Here is a 21,070-nt window from a genome sequence, read left to right as displayed (position 1 = left end):
TAACTGTATAAAAATACATGTAAACTAGGTCTCATCTAAACATTGAGTTGTTTTTTACTCAAAACAACTGATTTATTTGACATGAGGCGTCATTTAAGTGAGATAAATGTCCCTGTTTCTTACCACAGACAACTTTTCGACGACTTATTTCAGTTTGACACTAGTTATGTTCCATACCACTTTTCGCTCGTGTTCTTCTGTAACGTTATCAAATTAAAAAACGCATATGTAACAGAATTTGTAAGCTTCAAGTTAAATACCGTTGCAATGCTTTACTAATCGTCGCTGAATATTCATGATATTTTTTCTTTCCATCCGGATTTTCACGAGTGGTAAACATCATATCAAGTAATACCTGCTGTTTGAAAGTTCATTCACATTCGTAAATTTCCTAAATAAATGTAAAAAGAGTTCCAACTTTCGTCTTCGGTTTGAATTCGTTCAAGTTATTGTTATTATTTGTTTTTTTTTTTTAAAATTTTAAATCTTGATCTCGGTGTTTTAAAGTGCTGCATGACCACGCTGTCAAAAATCCTATTTTTTTTAAAAATTCTTATCATTATTTCAATTTTTTCTGTGATTGAGCTCAACTTGTCCAGCATTTCAGTCGCTAGATCTCTGTTCATTATCGTTATTACATTCATATTTTTACAGTTAACCATGATTTAGTCTTAAAGGCGAGACATCCAATATTTTGAAAGTAATTTGATTCATCCTTCAATTTTTTCCTGTGGTTGAGCTCAAATCGTGTAAGACTCAAGTGGCTATAATTTTCTCGTTCGGTATCACTGTTTTGTGGATTTAAAATTCGACCATCTACTGCAGAGCCATAACAGATTCTCCAAAAGTGACCAAATACTGTGAGTTGCAGAATTCTTCAAACTTTTCCTCATAACGAAAATGGAAAGTCCGTGAGTGTGTGCTAGATGTCATCACGAATGCGGGAATGCCTCACTTTGATTGCCTTTTATCAGCAATGTTTGCGCGTGATCAAGGATTTTACAAAATTCAGTGTCACCCGGCTCACGTGAGGGGGGAGCAGGAATATTGGAAAAACTCATTCCCAAGTGCCATTAATGATGAACGTGCATAGCGAAATTTCAGCAGGGAGTTTTTGGACATAAAGATAAACATTCTAAACATATAAAAGCTGTTTCTTGAGCCGGCGCGAGCTCACTCCATAAAATATTATCTGTGAAAAATGTTACTGTCCAGCCGTTTACTTGGATTCGTGTTCTGTGCTTTGGTCATAAAATGCTGCAGCGGGAATAAAGCCAAGCCAAAGCGTGGCTCGTCTTGCAAGACTTGTAGCCTTTGTCCACCCAGGTGAGTACCTCAGTGGCTATTTTAGAGGTCCCCTCCTGTATCAAATATATTGTTATCAGTTGAAAAAAAATCAGTAATATTTGGATTGCATTTTGCACAAAAGAACCAAGAGCATTCCAATGTTGCTAGGGTTTTACAACTTGCATCCTTTGCAATAAAATTACTGAAATGGGTGAAAAAAATTAAAATTAACAAGGGTTATTTTTGTCTTGAATACATAGTTTATTGGGATTAAAGAAGAAACTTGCCCAGATGATTAGTATATATTTGCAAGGTAAAAAATTTGCACAATGGGCCTGTTGCAAACTTTTGCTAGAGCAAAACTAAGAGTTGTTTCTTATAGATAATGCCTCAAAAATTACGATGAGCGCATCGGCAAACTCTGAAATGCACTCATAACTTCACAATCTGCGTAAGAAATTTGCGGTTTTTTGAGCTTCCCGCTTCAAAAACGATACTACGGCACAGGTGAACATTTTGTAAGAGGAGTCGTTCCATCGTCGGCAATAATCATCATAGCCGACGCCAATCCGCCAAAACACGTTTGATGGGACGAGATAACACCTGAACTGGATTAGACCAGATAACAATCGGTGTGTTAACGTTCATATTTTCCACGCCCGAATTGATTGACCTTGAACTCTCCTTGAATTACGCGCGGAACTGCGTGCAAGCGTCGGCCATGATGAATATCGCCGACGATGGAGCGACTCCTCTAACAAAATGTTCACCTATGCCGTAGTATCGTTTTTGAAGCGGGAAGCTTAAAAAAACGCAAATTTCTTACGCAGATTGTGAAGTTATGAGTGCATTTCAGACTTTGCCTATGCGCTCATCGTGATTTTTGAGGCATTATCTACAAGAAACAACTCTTATTTTTGCTCTAGCAAAAGTTTGCAACAGGCCCATTTTTGCAACATTGGAATGCTCTTGGTTCCTTTTTGCAAAATGCAATCCATTTAAGGGGCTTGGAGGACAAGGCGCATAAGTGCAGTTTTTGCTCTCCCGAGAACACCTGTCTAAAGTCTCGAAATCACATGGATCGTCATGGCGGAAAGAAAGTTCAAACTGACTTTTTGATGCTTAAAAATTAGAATTTGGGAGCGGATTTTTCTTAGAATATGTATGAAGACTAGCTTTAATTGAAACAATTATTATTATGATGTCAATTTTTTCAAAAACTGCACTTATGTGCGCCTTGTCTTTCAAGCCCCTTCTATGTGATAGAGTCGGACAAAAAGGCCCTTAAGATGAAAACTTGCTCAATCTCAGTAACTGCGGCGAGAATCCTGATTTGGAGTGTAAAATATCCGTTTCAGTTTTCGATGAAAAATGGTTTTGAATATTCTAAAAAATATCAGGCAAACATTTCTAGTCATGATTTGCATCATTGATGATGGTAGATTGCGTTTGAGATGAATATCATCCAAAGTTTGCAACATTGCAGGCAAACCATATACGTGCTTTTCTCAAATTTACAATTTACCTCTCACTAACTTTGCCTCCCTCTGAACGGGTCAATATTTGGGAATTTTTTTATTTTAAGCACTAACTGAGTAAATAATTTTGTTTACTTGACCTCAGAAACGATTTTTTTTGTTTGTTTTTTGTATGATGTTATTGTATGATGTATTCACATTTTTTGTACGATACGGTAATAATTTAATCACAGAATTTCCTCGTTGGAAAGAGTGGATACCTCAACTGTGAAAATTGTTAGCAAAAATAATTTTTAAACTGCTGTTAAATATATTGGTAGTTAAAGGGTGACAACGTCTATCTAGCTTTGCAAAGTCGTTAACTTTTTGCTATACTTCATTTTTAAGTTGGGAAAATCATCAATCTAAAATTTTGAAACCCTCCGTGACTTCTCTGAAAAAAATTCTAAAATATCAAAAAAATGAGTTGGCCACTGCAGGATCTTAATATTCCAAGTCCAGAAAGTGCCGCGCTGAATCAACCGGAAAAACGAAATCTTATGCGCTTATTCTAACCAAAAATTTCAATGCTTTAAATCGTGCAGGTGCTTCATGAGACCCCTGAAATCGCACTAGTTCGCACTAAAGTAACGAATTCGGGCTTCAAATGTACGATCTCGACTTAGAGCGCCTTCAATCTTTCGTGATACTCTAAGCATTGCCACGCGGTTAGTTTAGATGCCTACTCAACTCAAACCTAACCATGGACACTGATCCATCGACGGAGGAACTCCCAAGGCTATGTATATCAGTTTTCTACGTTGCAAATTTCCCATCATATTTATTTTCTAAATGAAAAATTAGTCAACGTCAATTCTTAAAAAACTTTTGTGATTGTTTTTCTCCGAGCGTAAAACATTCCGTGATTTCAAGAAATGCTGTCGATTTATTTTCTTTTAAAAAATAAAACGGGAGTGGAAATTTTGAAACACTGTAAACGAGATATACGCGGTTTGGGCAGGGTGGCAAAATTTCTTGAAAAATAAAATTTTCACGTGAAATAATTCATGAAATTTCAGAAATTTATGAGAGATATTGAAACCCACAGGTCCCTTACCATGTTTCGCGAAATGTAAAAATTAAGAAGTTCTTCTACTTATGTGTGTTCGAGTGTGGATTGCATTCTCTAGGCACTGAAAAATATGAAATATTTCATAGTCTCGAGAAATTTCATGAGATATCTAGCTGAAATTTCCAATCTTTCATTTCTTGCTTACGTTTCATGCCACCCTGGGTTTGGGAGTCTCACTGCTGATATGTACCATTAGATTCGAAGTGCAGAGAGGATGCGCTAACTTAAGTGGTTAAGCGTTTTTTCCCTGACTTTATCAAGAACTCGTCATCCTGAATAAGTTATTATCGCTGAAACTTTCTGTTCAATTTCAGGATTGACGATGGCTTCTTTAGTCTACGTTATAAGCCACAGTCCCAACAGTTGCAAGACATTGCCGACACGTGCATCAAAGTTGGCGATTGCTCTGCAGCAAAAGATTCCAAGTACAGAACGTACGACGAGACTTGCAACAATCTCAGGTTTCCTATGTGGGGCGTCACCAATTCCGCATTAGTCAGGTTGCTTCAACCAAAATACTCGGACGGTAAGATCAATTCGTCCATTTCTACTGTGCTGACGGGAAATGCCTTCCTCACGTTCTAATTTTGCTAAATTCAAGATATCATGATAAGGTATTATATCGAGATAACAAGATGAGACACAAATTTTCCGGAAAACTCAAAAAAAAATTTCGTCCTATTCAAATGCATCTGAAAACTTCAAGGAAAAATATCCATTTTGTAAATGCTCACAGAGTATGTGTGTTATTTCTAATGAAGTTATACATAAAAGTTCATACTCGCCCTCCCAGTAACGTTAGGGAGCCATTGCAATCAAATTCAAAAAGAGGAACTCCTTCAATTAGTAGGTATGCAACAGACTCGACACTCTCGATGTGGTAGACATAACATAAGATCACCATGTAATCGTAACCTGCGAGTCGATTGTTGAATCGTTATCGAATAATCCTGATCGATAAATCCCTATCTTAGCAATGCTATCATGGTTATTCGATATCGATTCAACAATCGATCCTGATCGATAGATCCCTATCTTAGCAATGCTTTTTATCGATCATGGCTATTCGATAGCGATTCAACAATCGATCCTGATCGATAGATCCCTATCTTAGCAATGCTTTTTATCGATCATGGTTATTCGATATCGATTCGACAGTCGAGCCGCTGTGCTACATGAGCCCCTCTTTCATACATTCATACATGTATGCCTTTTTTGAACTTTGAACAATGTTTAATGAGTGGGCCCTGATATTTTGCAGGAGTTTCGAAACACAGGAAAGCGCAGGACGGCTCAGATTTGCCGAACGCGAGACTAGTGCGAACAACAGTCCTCAAGGATAAAATGGTCAAGGATAAGAAAGTTTCGTACCTGTTTTCAGTTTTCGCTCAGTATATCTCTCATGACACGGCCAGGACCAGCCAAGCAGCCGCCAGTAAGTGCCAAAGGCATTTCTGATTATACGCTGTAAGCTAGGGAAGAGCTGCCTCTTTCAAGAATGGAGTGAATAACATAAGACCTACCATGGAGAGGGGCACCGCTGTCCACACAAGTTCAAATTAAGTCTCCTGTAGAAAAAAGGAGTATTCTAAAAATATTTTGGAATAAATGTAACGCCCAAAAATATGAAACCTACCCCAAGTTTAGGTGGGTTGAAATTTCCAGTTTATTAAACCGTGGCCCCGAGAAAAAGGCGTTGCGTGCTTTGCGACATTTTGATTGATCTGACATTTAAACCTATGGAAAAGGATCGATAAACAGGGTGTTTGGAACAAACACTTTAATAATCGATTCTTTACCATAGCTTCAAATGGAGAAGTATCGACAATCGATCATTCAAGCCACGCCACTGATTGGGAAAGACGAGACAACGTTGGAATGCTCTTACGGCGCGGCGTCAAGACACAACATGGGCCCTTAAAGCCCCATTATTCGATGTCGCAATTATTCTAACGCGAGTTCGAATGATCGCACCAAACACAGTGCGACCGACGTTAAACACATAATAGCGCCTGCAAGACAGGAGGAGTACTTCACGCATCGCGCCAAACAGTTCAGTCGGTCTGGAACCTATATTAGCGCCTACAAGACTGCATGAATACTTCTCGCATTGCGCAAAACGTTGTGCAGTCGGTCAGTTGGCGTGGAACGCTTATTACCGCCCACAAGATTGTGGACCACCGGTAAAATCGTGTCTATGTTTAGGTTCTCTCTCATGCCAAAAGAAAGTGCTCAAACTTTTGTTTTTCAGATTTCACATCGTGCTGCAATGGAAATAAATGGCCTGGCCAAGTGCCCGTCAACTGCACTTCGACGCGGATCCCTGATAATGATCCATTCTACAAAAAATTTGGCGTCACTTGCCAAGGTCGGATCAGATCCTTGACTACCGATGATTTTGGTTGCCCGTTGAGACCTCATCAACATGTAAGTATTATCTAACCGAACGATGACCTTCTCCTCTGAAACTTAATCGTTTTTCGGACGAACGAACGTAACTCCATCCCAAGGTTGCAAAATTGACTCGAACAATCCAATTTTCTGCAAGAATGTGCTTGCGAAATATTTGTCAAACATTTGGCTGATATTTGCACGAAATCAGTGGAAAAACCAGTGAAGTTTTTAGTCACATACGCCCGAGATTTTCCCGCTAAAAATGAAATTTACGAGGGAAAATTTGGCAACATTGAAATTTAGTTACGTTCTATCATAGGGTAACGACGACTTGGGCAAAACTAACACCCGGGACAAATCTATGGATGCATGACATTTTTTTGAATTTCAAAGAATATCAAATCCGTGTCAAAATGTCAAGTTTTCTGAAAACTACAACCATGGTACAGGTAGATGGGCTTATAAGTGTGCCCCTTGCTCCCCAAATAGGTGTGAATTGACGCGCTGGCCAGTGGATTGGTTTGATCATTCTTGATTCAAAGTCTATTAACTTTATTACATAGTATGGAAACAGAACAAGGGAAAGAGCGTGTGCATCAGACGGCGTAGGGATACAACTATTCGTACTTGGTGGATGTCCGTGTCGCATCTGCAAAATTGAAGGCGCGATGGTGCGAGGCGTGAACTCGCAATGCTCCGCTCTATGCTCCAAATGAGTTGTCGCTCAGATTCGGGAGGCAAGTTAAAATGCAAGGTTCGATTACGTCTCTCGTATCCTCGGATGGGTTGCTCTTGCTCACTTAGCCCTTGAAGCACCACGACAGATAAGAGAAACAGAAGCAAGCACCATTTGGAAAAAATAGAGCATGGGAAATGACGTGCGTTGATGAAGGCGCAAAGATACAACTAATCGTGTTTGGTTGTAGTGGATGTTGCATCTGCAAAATTGAAGGTGCGATGACGTGAGGCATGAATTCTCAATACTCCCCTCTATACTGCCAGTGAAATGTTTCCTGGAGCTACAAATGGTAGCTCCAAATAGTGCAGCTCACTTGAATGATTATATTTTCTTTAAAAAAATGTTCCAGGTCATTCCAGTGACTCATTTCATCGACCAGTCCTTGATATACGGCCAAAACAAACAGGACATGGAAAAATTTAAGGGGAAAAACGGACTACTACAAGTTTCAGAAATTGACAAAAGAATATTCCCAAAATCCAATGCTAATCCTCAAGCAGTTTGCGATATTCGACAGGGAGACAGGGGAATCTGCTTTGACGCCGGTAAAGTTGTAAAAATGCAAGTATTAAAAGCTAACTTTAGCCACTTATCCAAAACCATCGGTAGCTCATTTCGTAGAACAAAAGTTGGCAATTAAAATGCTGCGAAGCTAATGAAAGGCGTGTCCAGTCGGCAGTAGCATAACAAGGGGGATGGGGGTCCGGGGAGTCTGAAATTACCAGAAAATGTAAAAAAAAAAATATCTAATTTTCCGTAGTTAGGTATAAGGAATTTTCTACTTTCGGACCTTCTCCCTAATTTTGTTTTCCTCGGACTCCCCTCCCCTGAAAAAATGTGTCTAGGCTACTGAAGATAAGTAAAGGCAAATTTTTCTTTGAAAACAGCGAATTTGAAATGCACATGTTCAAGAAATCCACGATGGAACATTACCAGAAAACAAATGGCTCCAGCTTTGGTATATAAATTTTTGTAAATGCCAAATTTTCGCGATCACCCTAATTTTTTTTTTGGGGGGGGGGGGGCGAGAGAGCCTTTGAAAGCTTTCTCGAGAAACTTTCAGAAATTATTACCTCACTCACTTTAGAAAAAAACCAAGTACAACAACATTTCCAAACAAATACGGGCTCTAAACTGTTCATACAAAATGAAGCTGGAAACTTTACGGTATCACAACGTAGACTTAGGTGCTTAAAGCTAAAAGCTCAAGGATGCAGAAGAAAGTTTCGGAAAACCTTAGGAATTATTATTTGGATTCTTACATAAGTTCCTGGTTTTATTTTCTAATTTCAGGTGACCCGAGACCTAATCAGAACCCGCCCTTCACTGCATTGGTTACGATTTTTGTGAGATTTCATAATGATTTCGCCAAGAAACTCCTCAAACTGAACCCAAAAATGTCTGCAGATGATGTTTTTGAAGAAACTAGACGAGTCATGATAGCTGTCGAACATTTCATCGTCCGAAAAGAATGGTTACATCTTTTGATTGGTAAGTTTTACGTTTTGATAGACTGCCGTTTGATATTAACAGAGTAGGATCTCTTAAACCCAAGATATGATTGACGCCCCGCTCCCCCGTGACAAGATGTACGATAAAAAAACGATTTAAAAAACGGGTAACAAGGCTATTTCATGAATAAAACCAAAACGTCTCGGCTGAAAACTCAGCCTTCATTAGTTGGATGGAACCTAAAAATCTAAAATAGTACCTGGCTGTACCTTTCAAAGTGAGAATCATCAATATTGTCTATTAAACCCGAGTTGTCCATTTACATAAAATAAAAGTCAAGAAGGAAGCTAATAGCCCGAACTCTTACCTAATCAGCACAGCCCAACGAAAATATTGAGATGAAATTGCAACGCGATGAAATTGCAATTTATTTACCATGACATTCCAATATTTTTACATTATTTGGACCGCATTTAGCAGAAAGGAACCAAGTTATATTAGCTATTGCCAAATTTGACTGGGCAATTCAATATTTTACAAGAGAAAGTTTGTGCAGATTCTTTTGAAAATTTTAAGGAATTAGCTTCGTACTAGGCAGAAAATTCGCACTAATTGCCTAATTTAATTCGGCTATAACTGATGTTGCTTGGCTCCTTCCTGCTTAACGCGGCCCATTTGGTTCTCTTCCGAATTCATATGAGCAGAGATGAGTATAGAATTATGAAAGGTAGAATGATAATTTAATTTTTTCCATGCTTTTTGTTTTATCTTGTTACTTAACATTTTAGGTTTCATTCCTCACGTTTTTGCCAATTCTTCTCATTTTAAATTACTCACTTTCTTCCTAGGTCGTGAATTTATGATACAGGCTATACTAAACTACACAAACATAGATTATGACAATAATTACAACGAATTTGTGAATCCATCGACGTTGAACGAGTTCATGAATGGTGCTTACCGAGGAGGCCACAGCACAATTATTGATAAACTGAAGTAAGAATTTGCAACTTTACCACGAAATATAAAAAAAATACCTGGGTCATATTTTCAGAATCTGAATATAGCGGACTCATCTAAAGACAATTGCCTGTCGATAGCCGCAAAAATAATGAAAATCGGCCCTGTAGAACGCTGGAACTGAGCGTTACCAGTTATGCAAATTTAGGAGGTCTCGGAACTTATAGTATAGGTTTCTTCCCAAATAAAATTTCATTATTTCAGTTCATTGATAATAGAGATGTATTTCATGACAACAGGAGGGATAACGATGTATGAAGTCTATGGGAAAAATTCACTGAATTCCATAAAATTGTATTAAAAAAATGCCCACTAGTATTTTTTATTTTTGATTCAATAGACTTTCAATGACATGAGAAAGAAGAAATTTGAAAAGCGGAAAGGCGATTCACGTTTTTCTTCGTTTATCCAAAAATGTCATAGGTGCCGAGTTGTCAAAGCTCAATATAATGTCATTAAATCGATAACCGTGAATTTTACTATCAAGCAATGGAGATGTTGCATGTGTGAGGAATGTGCGATTTGACTATTGATTCTTATGTAAAACTTCCCGAGAAACACGATGGTCCCACTGAATTTCCCTGAAATCAACTCTCCAGCTTAAAAAAAGCTCTCAAATGAGGCAAAAATGGAGGGGATATTCAATGCTATCATGAGAGTCCACCTCTACATCAAAACAAACTCTCCCTGCAAAGATAGGGAGCAAATACATTGACAGGGCTGCCACTTTATTTGGGGACTCTAAAACTGAAAAAACGGCATCACTGCTAATGTATTTGCTCCCTATCTTTGCATGGAGAGTTTGTCTTGATGTAGAGGTATGGACTCTGAGGATAGCGTGGGATATCCCGTTCATTTTTGCGTCAACTTAATGAGCTTCTTTTGAGCTCGGGAGTTGCTTTCAGAGAAAACTAGTGGCACCATCGTGTTTCTAGCGAACTTGCACAATGCACATAAGAATCAATTGTCAAATTGCAAATCCCTCACACATGCAACATCACCATTAACCACAGCGGGGATTGACATTTACAAGAATTTAAAATTTACAGCATTCATTCACAAGGCAAAACGCAAGCTATGGTGTTGAACGATTGGCTGAATCGCCCTCAATTCGCAGTTGACAATTTTGATCCGATTTTGAAGAGTGTTTGCACTACACAGATGCCTAAACAAGACATTCACGGATCCTTCGCTGTAAGTATTTTCTGTCAACTCATTTGAATAGAATCGTAAAACATGATTATTAAAAAAAAAAAAAAAAATCGATAAGTCATGAACTTTTCGCAACTTAGGCGAAAAGCTCGTCTAAAATGCGAAAAAACTACAAATTCACTAAAAAAGAATTTAGGTATTCTTTGATGAATTTGAACGTTTCAACTGAAACATGTATTTCACATTATGGTGGCTATTAACAGGCGGTTTCGCTTTTTTTAGCTTTACTCTTACTCTACATTTGAAGAGCCATATCGATGGTGTAAGTCGGCAATCACATAACTCGTTTGCGGTGTCTGAAAATCTTCGCCTCTACATATGTTATTTTTTTAAAAGAGAACAAATTGGCATCATTCCTTGAAGTTTTTGCAGAATTTTCTTCGCACAGAGAAGAAAAATCTCGGCAGTTGTAAAGAATTGCCGTTGAGTGGTTTTCCGTTTAAAAAATAAAGTATGACAGCAAGTCTGCGACGTCGCAAACCGAGTTATGTGATTTCTGACTTATAATGTCGATATGTAGTCAATTTGATGAACTAGTTGGGAAAATGGCATGGTCGCCAAACCGCATTTGATCTCTGAAAAATGTCTGATCTCGACTCATAGGTCATATCCCTGCAGGACCTTTTTTCACTGGGACACCCTGTCTAGCCAGATCTGGAGCCTCGCTAATTCTTATTTTTATCCTTGCATGACCCTCACCAGCAACTTTGAAGAAAGTAGTATTTAGCTGAAACAAAAAAGTAGTATAAAATTAATCAATTTATGTTATGATACATTCCCTCTTTTTCAGATGAATAATTTATTCTTCCGAAGAACTAGACCGTTTGGACTGGATTTAGAGACGACGTCAATTGAACGCGATAGGGAAGCTGGATTCGCTGGCTTTTGCGACTACATGGAAACGCTGCTCGGCGAACCGAAGATCAATTCTTGGAATGATCTGAAGAGATATTTTACTCAGGAGGTATCATACCAATAACTAGCATACTGCAAAGCTCACAAAAACCCAAAATAATCTAAGTTAAATTTAAAATGCTAATTTTGGAAATTAGAAATAATTATATATTTACTGATATTTTAGGGTTTTATTGAGTTACAAAATCAATATTACCTCACACCTTGAGAATACCTAATTTTTATTTTATTTCTCAACTTAGAGGGCCCTCTTCTTTGACTTCATCACACTGAATCATCAATTACGTACGCTTTTATTTTCAGACAATTGGAAACATGAGGAAGGTGTACAAACATTGGAGGGACGTTGATATGTACGTAGGAGGGGTATCTGAGTGCCCCGTCGGTACCAGCATGTTTGGAAAATTGTTCACGGCGATTATAGCTGACCAATTCAAGAGATGGCTCTTAGGGGACCGACATTCCCCCACTTTTAAAGATGGCCCAGGAAAATTTACCAAAGGTATGTACATGCACGGCCATTGGACTTAATTTTGCAATTAGGAACTGTATAAATTCTGGCTCACCCGAAAAAACACGTATGTGCATAAGGAAACTAATGGTTCATACGTTGTTTTTGTACTAAGTCAGAATTTATAGTTCCTAATTGCAAAATGTAGTCCAATTTACCTTAAAAAGTTTGTAGTATAATATTTTTGTGTGAAAATGTGAACGTGATCTGGCCCGAACAGACAATAAAAGACTCGATGTAATATTTTTCCATTAAATATATGCAGAAATAAACAAAAACAAAATTTCGATCTAATATTGTCACCTTCCGGCCAAAGCATCAGAGGCGCGATGCGACATTTCAAAATTTCCGCCGCCATGTTAATTTTTTACAGAGAAATTTTTCAACGAAGCTGTCCGAAAATTTCACTGAATATTCTTTGCGCTGCCGATAAAATTCATTGCAATTTTGAACCAAATTCACCCGACAATTTCTCTCTCATAAATAAAATGGCGGCGGGAATTTTGAAACGTCGCATGGCGCTTGTGATACTTTGGCCGGAAGGTGACGTTATTCCGATTGTTTTATCTAAAGAAGGGTAGGAGTCAAATCTATTTATTTTTGTAAATTTCTTACGTCAGTTTAGGCTGAATTTAGCTTGGCTCTTAGCCACCCAAAACAGCCGAAAATTCATTTTGGGCTTCTTTTCTTATTTTCTTAACTTAAAATTTCATTTCAACGTTATTTTCTTGAAATTTCTTCGATTATATAATCGAAGAAATTTCAAGAAATTATAGTATAATTATAAGTGGACATCGACAGGCAAAGTTCAAAGACAACATAATTTGGGTAAAAATTCGTCGTTTTTTAGACAAATAGATATCTCAAACCTCAATTCAAAACCTCCGCTTGATATTTCATCACCAGAATATCTGCTATGCGGCGTTTTGTCAGTATATTAATTTTATAAACTTTGACCTTTTTCTTAGATTGCATGATGTATATTTAAAGTCGCAATGTTAATCATCATGTCAAAAATAAAATTTAATTGTAAATAAAATAAAATTGGACCCATTTATGTTTAAAAAAAATATGTACAAATTAGTTAAAAAAAAGGAGCTATGAAACTGAAACATTTATACCCCACGGACTTTGTCTCTTTAGATTCAAACAGCTCATTTAGCATTCAAACGTCTAATTTATCAAATGTGTGAATTGAATCGGCTCGAGATTGCGAACATCTATTAATGCACCAAATTCCTATTACTATGCCTTCCAACAACATGACTCTATAATTTGTACTTCTTATTTCTAGCTCAACTGAAACAGTTAAACAAAATTACAATGTCTTACTTACTGTGCAAGTATGGGGACAAATTGGATCATGTTCCCTCAAAGCCCTTCGAAATAAAGTAAGTTTCCGATGTTTGCCATCAACTGTAAGTATCCGTAACGTCTAAGTTTCAACAAATCGGATAAAATATAGCTTCCAAGTAAGCTCTACCTAGCTAAAACTATTTTCCAAAAAATCTAGTAGACACCCGAGTTTCGGAATGAAATCAAAAATCGACGGTGAAACTAACAGACCACGTATTTCGTTTGCGGTGTTTACAAATCTCCGTTCCTGTTTTATTTTTTTTGAAGGAGAACAAATCAATATAATTTCTTGAAATTTTCACAGAGTTTACTTCGAACAGAGAAGAAAAAACAGGACAGTTTTCAAGACTTATCATTGAGTTCCGCTGGGTTTTCCATTTAATTATTAAAGTTGACAGGAAAGTCTTACAGAAGTGAAGTCAAACCGAAAAAATTCGTTGGGTATGTATGGGTACTTTCACTACCGATAGATTTGGAATGACGTTAGTATACTCCTGAAAACACTCCAAAGATTTCCAACAGCGAGTTTAAAACTTCCGACGAAGTGTTGTTATTTCTTGAAATTTTCACAGAGTTTACTTCGAACAGAGAAGAAAAAACAGGACAGTTTTCAAGACTTATCATTGAGTTCCTGGTTTTCCATTTAATTATTAAAGTTTGACAGGAAGTCTTACAGAAGTGAAGTCAAACCGAAATTCGTGGTATGGTACTTTCACTACCGATAGATTCTGGAATGACGTATACTCCTGAACCCACTCCAAGATTTCCAACAGCGAGTTTAAAACTACCGAGAGTTGGTATAATTTCCAACTTGGTATCAAGTCGAAGATGGTAAAAACTTAACATAAGGATCCAAAAATAAATGACGAAAATGTTGCGATGATTCGTTTCTTAAGTGTTTAGTGTATGTGTGCTGATTGTTTGCTTTACATGCATTCTTTGTGGCTTTTACTATGTATTGTGTTAATGTGCATTTTACATGGTATACGGTCTCCATAGCTGACGATGATATTGCACCAGATGCAAATGTAACAAGCAGATACTCTTGAACGCATGCACATTAAAGAGCGTTCTCGTGATGCGTGAAAAAATGTAATTAAAAAAAGAAACGGAAATTGGATACCAAAATATGTTCAATGTACGTGTATGTGTTTCAAAATACGTGTATTGGCAGTGGATTATGGTGCAAATATATTGTAGAGGAATGGGGAATAAGAACCTGATTAACGATTTTTATTACATGACGGAAGTAAAGAATTTGCAAAGGTAGAAATTAGAATGAGACGTAAGTGAACGAGAATCGGTTCCCGAGCCAATACAAAGTAGATGTCAAACATAAGGCACAATGAAAGTTCTTGAAAATTCAATGATTAGACTCCTAAGTAAATAAGAAAGAAAGTTTGATAGGAAGCATGTAACGTTGCGCACCGAGAAACTTGGTTCGCAAGGTCAATAATCGCGCATGTCTGGAGACATTGAGCTTTGCATTGACAGAGCTTAACAATAGATTTAAAAAAAAAAAAAAAAAAAAAAAAAAAAAAAAAAAAAAATTTAGAGACGAAATGCTTGTGCATGCTTGACACCTAGTTGAATAGAAAATTTCCTCACGCGCCACTTTGATATATACGATTAAAATGGTCAATAGACGGTTTAAAATATTTTATAGGAGTATGTCAGATAGGTATCGATTGTATCAACATTAGTGACTTCGAGACACTTCATAAAATTTTTCCATGTTTTGGTCAAATTCGATACAATCCTCTCACAAGCCAATGAAATTTTAGATTTTTTTTTCACTTCACGTTACCTAATAATACCTTGTCCTTGACTCAAAATGTTTGTCATTGTCTTCTTTGCATGTGCGTATGTGTTTGTATGTGTCAGTTTCCATGCCATTCATTATGTCTATAATATCGACCAAACGCTTCCGCTAAAGCAAAAAACAACGATGGTACTCAGAAAAATTGGTTTTATTGCCAAGGAAAATCCCGCTTCCTTAGTAATTTCAACCTTGTTGTGCTGCGGATAGCTCCTACAGTCAGAAAAATTACTAAAAACGCAAAGTAAATTATTAGTTGTCACGACGAAAGCTTCTTAGTCATAAAATATTTTTCTTGACGTCACGATTTAAAAAAAGAAAAATAATATATCACATTGCGATAGGGAAAAATTTCGTTTTCAAAATCAAAATGTTTCTTTCCGCTATGAGGCGTTTCCTTGATGCAGAGAGTTTCATCCTCAGCACAACAAAAGTATTTTTCTTCTGCTTCTTCCCTTTGAAATTAAGAGAAGGAGTCAGAAGTTACGAGGAAAAATCGCAAATTTTCCGAGGGAGGAAGAAATAAAGAAGGAATGGCGAAGAATCTCTCCGAGAGGAAGAAGTAACAGGCACAGTGGCGATTTCGCAAGTCGGTAACACTGTTTTTACTCCATTTAAATCCATTGAAAATATCGATTTTAGGTGAGGCCAGGGCCGGATTTAGGGGGTGCCACATGGGCCGCGACTCATGGCGACAAAATGTTGCAATTTTTTTAAATGTAGCTACAAAGAAAAATCGGATCCAGAAAAAAAATTACAAACGAGAAAAGGTAACAAAATCTCTCATTTCCTGAGAGTATATCTCTAGTGTTGTCGTCTATCTGCGATACAATAGACAGAACCTTTAATTAGTCGAGTTAAGACTAAGAGAGAAATTGAACACGGAATTTCGCCTGGAACGGCGCGGCGCAGAGAGCAATGATGACGAAAAATTGAGATGAAAAGGAGAGACCCTCGGCGCGGCGCGGCGGTCCGCATGTAACACACATTATAGTGCCTACAAGACTGCATGAATACTTCACGCATTGCGTCAAAGACAGTGCGGCCAGCAGCGGGCGGCGCGGCGTGAAACGCATAGCGCCTACAAGACTGTGGGAATACTTCACGCATTGCGCCAAACACAGCGCGGCGCGGCGGCGGAGGTTAAAATTATTAAACCACATTTATGTTTGTTCTTTCTTTATTTTTTCGTTCATTTTATATAAATGGAAGGCCTTGTCCACACAAAGATAGGTTTACGGAACTTAACTTTCGCGCCAAATTCCGTGACCTTTTGATAGTAGTGTTGACAGGGCTTTCGCAAAAAATGTGTCCAACACGAGTGAACGCGGCTTATGCACCCCTCCCCCTCCGGAACGTTCACTTGATGGTTTTTATTGATGTTTCACAACCAATGAGAAGGGGGCGGCAAAATACAGGCGGCCCATGGGCGGCAAGTAAGTAAATCCGGTCCTGGGTGAGGCAGCAAGACTCAATTTTTTACATACATTTAAATAGAGGAACAAGAGTGTTGCCAACTTTAACAGGAGATGATGGAACGATGCTCTTCGATGTGATGAATCCAAATTTTTCTCAGTGTTCTTGCTTCATGATTTTCAGCTCGGGAGATCTCTCGAACCCCTTTATCGAAGATGATACTCCTGAGTCAACCTCTGAGGAGCTAACATCCGAAGAGCGACTTCAATCACAATCGTCCTCTTCTGAAAACGAATCTGATACATCAGACCTAAATTCTGAAGAACCTGATGAATCAGAATCTTCAGATGATGAAAATGACGACAGGTACAGATCATTTCAGTCATTTTCAAAGAATATTCAATTATTTAAATTAATTTCTTTAATTCAAAAAAGGAATTTCGTCCTTTTCTGAAAGTTTTTTCAGTGCAAGAAAATTTGCTTTAATTCAAATAAATTTTGTCACATGGTGTCCCAGTGACTTCATCTCTAAACAGTGTTTCTCTGGCATGTTAAAATGTTCCAAAAGTGTTTCATGTAACATTTTACGTTTACTTAAACATTTTTTATGACTAGAATATGAAAAGAAATTTAAGAGAAAAGAAAAGAATGATATTAATAATACACTGGTACTCTATTCATCGCTGCAGTTTAAATAAGGGTCCAATGTAGGTGAGAAACGTTAATTTGGAATGGAAAAATCCGTTTGGAGAGAGCAAAATGCGTACTGCCTTACCCTAAAAAAAGATTAAAATTCCAGCAATAATGTTCATTTTTTGGCAGCTCCGTCAGTTGTCAAACTCATAGTTAGCGATCAGTTCCAACACAAATTCTCTTTTCCCGCCAATTATGAACCATAAACAGTCCGATAATTAGCTGGAATCGAGTCGAATTGATTACGACGAGGGTTAGTTTCATTTTCGTGTTTTTATGGCGAAGTCTGATTCATTACAATAACCACATACAAGGACCCATTCGTGATGGTAACGCCAGCATACAACAATTCACACTCCACCGTAGTTAAAGTTGCCTAATCAATATGAAGAAGGCGCGCTAGCTTCCTCCATGATCATTGCAGCTTATCTTTTCCATATCGACGGTGAAACTAGCAGACCACCTATCTCGGTTTGCGATGTTGCAGACCTCCTGCCATACTTTATTCTGTAAATGGAAAACTGCTCGACGTCAATTCTTAAAAACTTCGGTGTATTTTCTTCAATGTGCAAGGAAAATTCTGTGAACATTTCAAGGAAAGATAATGAGTTCTTCTTCTTTGGAAATATGAAATGGGAGCGGAGATTTTCAAACACCGCAAACGAGATACGTGGTATGTTTACAGTAATCTAATGGGCAAGGGACATTTGGGACATGAAAGGTCCAATACATTTTTACGAATAAAATCTAGAAGAGCTCTCCTGAGTTGGCATATATACGTTTGTCTCTTCCTATATTGCTTGTTGCCTTTGTGTTTTCATGTGTTGTATTTCATGTTTTGTTTCATGTTATGTGTTTTGTTATGTTGCTTTGAGCAGAGATTTGGAGTTAGAAAATAAGTTGGAATCTTCTCATATCGACGTTGACCAGGCTAAAGAACCCTCTGTTATTATCAGGTATTTTTCACCAAAAAATCGTTATGTGCTCTTCAAAGCGCTAAACTTTAAAAGGATTGCACTTTGTACATTTCAAATGTGCACCCGGTTATAAACATAGAATTTTAAATTTCAAAAAGGTATAAAATAAAACACCGAAGTTGATGGCTCATACTCGAAACGACGATTTTCAATGAATCAATTGGTTTCTATTATCTGCGCAAGGGAAATGGATTACTTTTCTGAGCCACTTTTGATACAGGGATAAAAAAACACGGTCCATTAAATACTAACCAAGCAATACCACTTCAAGTTCGAGGTTGTATGGTTAGGTGAAACTAACTATTAACTAAGTCACTAAATATATTAAAAGTTCTGAGACGTAGTGTTGAATTCAATTTGAGCAATTAAACATTCAGTTTCAGAGCTACCAATTATTAATTGGTTAAGACCATAGGCTAGTTAAGGCCTTTCATGAACCCCTATCGAATTTAGACTAAAAAATCATATACCAAATATTTATTTGTTAAAAATTGAGACGAATCCCCTATTTTAATTAATTTCGTGTTTCTGTGATATTTCCAGGTCGAAGAAAGTCGTGTGTAAAGATTTACCGGACATTGATATGACGCCATGGAAGCTCTAATATTGTATTAGACATTGAATCCGGAAGCTCATGGACTCAAAAAATCAACCAACTAAATTCAGGCGTTTGAAAGGTCGAGATCCTGAAGAGATGCCGATACCACTTTTACCAGCAGTCCACTCACCACCACATTCAACTCATGTCGCTCTCATCACGGAGTATTCAGAAGAGCTATATTTTTAAGACCTCATCATCATCTCGCCCACGCAGTGTAAAAGTCTTGTTTAGAGGTTACCTTTCAGATTCGCCTAAATATGACAGTCGACCGAAAAGTTGAGCAATATCTTTTGGCAAACTGATAACTTTATTGCAGAAACGCGCCTGACGAAAGTCCAGACCCTACCGCATTCGCCAGTTACCTATCATCAGGGGAATCGCATGTCCAACCAATTGCTCATCAATCTATATACACGGAAAAAAAATTAAATGTTGATTTATAGCATTTATATTGTTAAAAACATGTCCGACAAATTTCAAATGCTGATTTTACATTCGGAGGAATGCTAACTTAACTACGCCCACTTTAAAACGAAAATATTCAAATGTTGTGTCAGCATTTTTGTATTGTAAAATCAGCATTTGAAACCTGACGGACTTTTTTTTAACGATTTAAATGCTAAATCAGCCTTTAATTTTTTTCCGTGTAGGCTAAAAATAGCGTTACCCCTGAACTTAATTTCTGGCTCACGCATTTAAATTGGTTAGATTAGCAGTCCAGTGGGTCGATTGTTGAATAGTAATCGAATGATCTTGATCGATGAATCCCTATCTTAGCAATGCTTTTTATCGATCAAGGACATTTGATATCGATTGAATAATCGAGCTTCAGGGTCTCTAATACATTATCTCTGAACGTAGTCGTATCATCTGTGTTCAATAGACCTATTGAAGCTGAGAAGACGTAAGAACTGATTTTTGAAGTGTATATCTAATTTTACGACTGCCCCTTCATTTTGCGGGTTATACTACAAAATAGTTTGAATACCTAAAGCGATAAACATAAGAATATAATACGGAATGAGTGATTCACACGTTTGCTCTTCCGAGCGTGGCAAGAACTGAAGAAAACAAAAGCAACTGTGAGTCTCCGGCATTACTTTGGAGCCAAATACTAAAAGACAAAAAAATCACGACGACTCAACTTTCGACCCCGTGACTGATATTTAAATAAGTTGTTTCTTCAACGCGACAAGTAATTTCGCACGACAATGCTTTCGCGCATGATTTGTATTTGTCCATTGCCAATTTGTTTCAAAATTTCTACGGAATCACTCTGATACCTAGATAAACTCGTTTTGATAACCAACAAAGTTGCACAAGGAGAAATTGGGATCAGATTATGGAAAAAAATTGATGAATCCGATTTTTCTCATTGTGGGACACAAGTTTATTTATCAATAAATCCCCACAAATGTAGAGTCAAATTCCGTCCCTTCTCAAAAATATGAAAATGAATGAATCGGAAAGTTCAATGAGGAAATAAAGATATTTTGTATAATTTACAGTTTTGATTTTTCTTATTTATCCCACCGGAAAAATTTGCCTCTGGCCTGCGTGTCTAAAAGTGCACCCTGCTGATTTTCTAGCCTGACTCTCCTCACATTTTAAGTAGCTGTTTAGTGCTAGCATTGATAAAGAGAGAAAATGTGAGGAGTTGAGAGTGTTTATCGATGAAAATAATATTTTTTGTCTACATTTTCTGTTTCTTTTTAAAATTGCATGAGCTACGGAGGTCAACCAAATCCTAAGATAATTTTACATACTCTTGAAAGTCTATGATGGCAATAAAAATCAGCATAACTGGTCTGATGTCCATGCCGTACTGTTAAAAACAACCGTTTTTACGAATGTCGAGGTTTTGCCACTGTTATACAAATCAATTAAGAGGTAGCTGTCATTCAAATGCATGAACATTGGTCGATGTGTTTTAGAGCAGGGCCTCATTAAAAACTGACGATTCCTCTAAATGGCCCCTTCTCCGAAAAAAGGCAAAAAAATCCTAAACAAATAAATGCTCATAGCAATGAGTGTCCGTACTGCCAACTTGTCACACTCAACAGTTACTCAATGACTTGACCAAAAACAA

General features: G+C 37.4%; 1 protein-coding gene across 2 annotated transcripts; it reads left to right on the top strand.

The window, feature by feature from the left end:
• Positions 1 to 1,150: 1,150 nt before the first annotated feature.
• LOC109038754 (salivary peroxidase/catechol oxidase) lies at positions 1,151 to 20,486 on the top strand. Of its 2 annotated transcripts, XM_019053934.2 has the most exons (14): positions 1,151 to 1,326; positions 4,191 to 4,402; positions 5,138 to 5,311; positions 6,128 to 6,303; positions 7,359 to 7,554; positions 8,303 to 8,500; positions 9,310 to 9,457; positions 10,531 to 10,675; positions 11,484 to 11,657; positions 11,912 to 12,110; positions 13,414 to 13,510; positions 16,894 to 17,076; positions 18,282 to 18,359; positions 18,924 to 20,486. In XM_019053934.2, the coding sequence occupies exons 1-14, from the start codon at positions 1,202 to 1,204 to the stop codon at positions 18,982 to 18,984; spliced, it is 2,166 nt and encodes a 721-aa protein (XP_018909479.2). In that variant the 5' UTR covers positions 1,151 to 1,201; the 3' UTR covers positions 18,985 to 20,486. The 2 variants fall into 2 exon arrangements, with proteins under 2 accessions (XP_018909479.2, XP_018909482.2); XM_019053937.2 differs by lacking the exons at positions 16,894 to 17,076; positions 18,282 to 18,359 and having other exon boundaries at positions 1,155 to 1,326.
• The last annotated feature ends 584 nt before the right edge of the window (positions 20,487 to 21,070 follow it).

This window comes from Bemisia tabaci, chromosome 8 (assembly GCF_918797505.1).
Source record: "Bemisia tabaci chromosome 8, PGI_BMITA_v3".
NCBI classification, from domain to species: Eukaryota; Metazoa; Arthropoda; class Insecta; order Hemiptera; family Aleyrodidae; genus Bemisia; species Bemisia tabaci.
The sequence above is the reverse complement of the archived record's forward strand: the minus strand, read 5'-3'. Positions and strand labels throughout refer to the sequence as shown.

Bases quoted from the DNA above. Each gene is read 5' to 3' on its own strand.
- LOC109038754 (XM_019053934.2), top strand. From the start codon at position 1,202: ATGTTACTGTCCAGCCGTTTACTTGGATTCGTGTTCTGTGCTTTGGTC. The intron at 1,327-4,190 runs GTGAGTACCTCA...GTTCAATTTCAG, and splicing joins TGTAGCCTTTGTCCACCCAG to GATTGACGATGGCTTCTTTA. The intron at 8,501-9,309 runs GTAAGTTTTACG...CTTTCTTCCTAG, and splicing joins ATGGTTACATCTTTTGATTG to GTCGTGAATTTATGATACAG.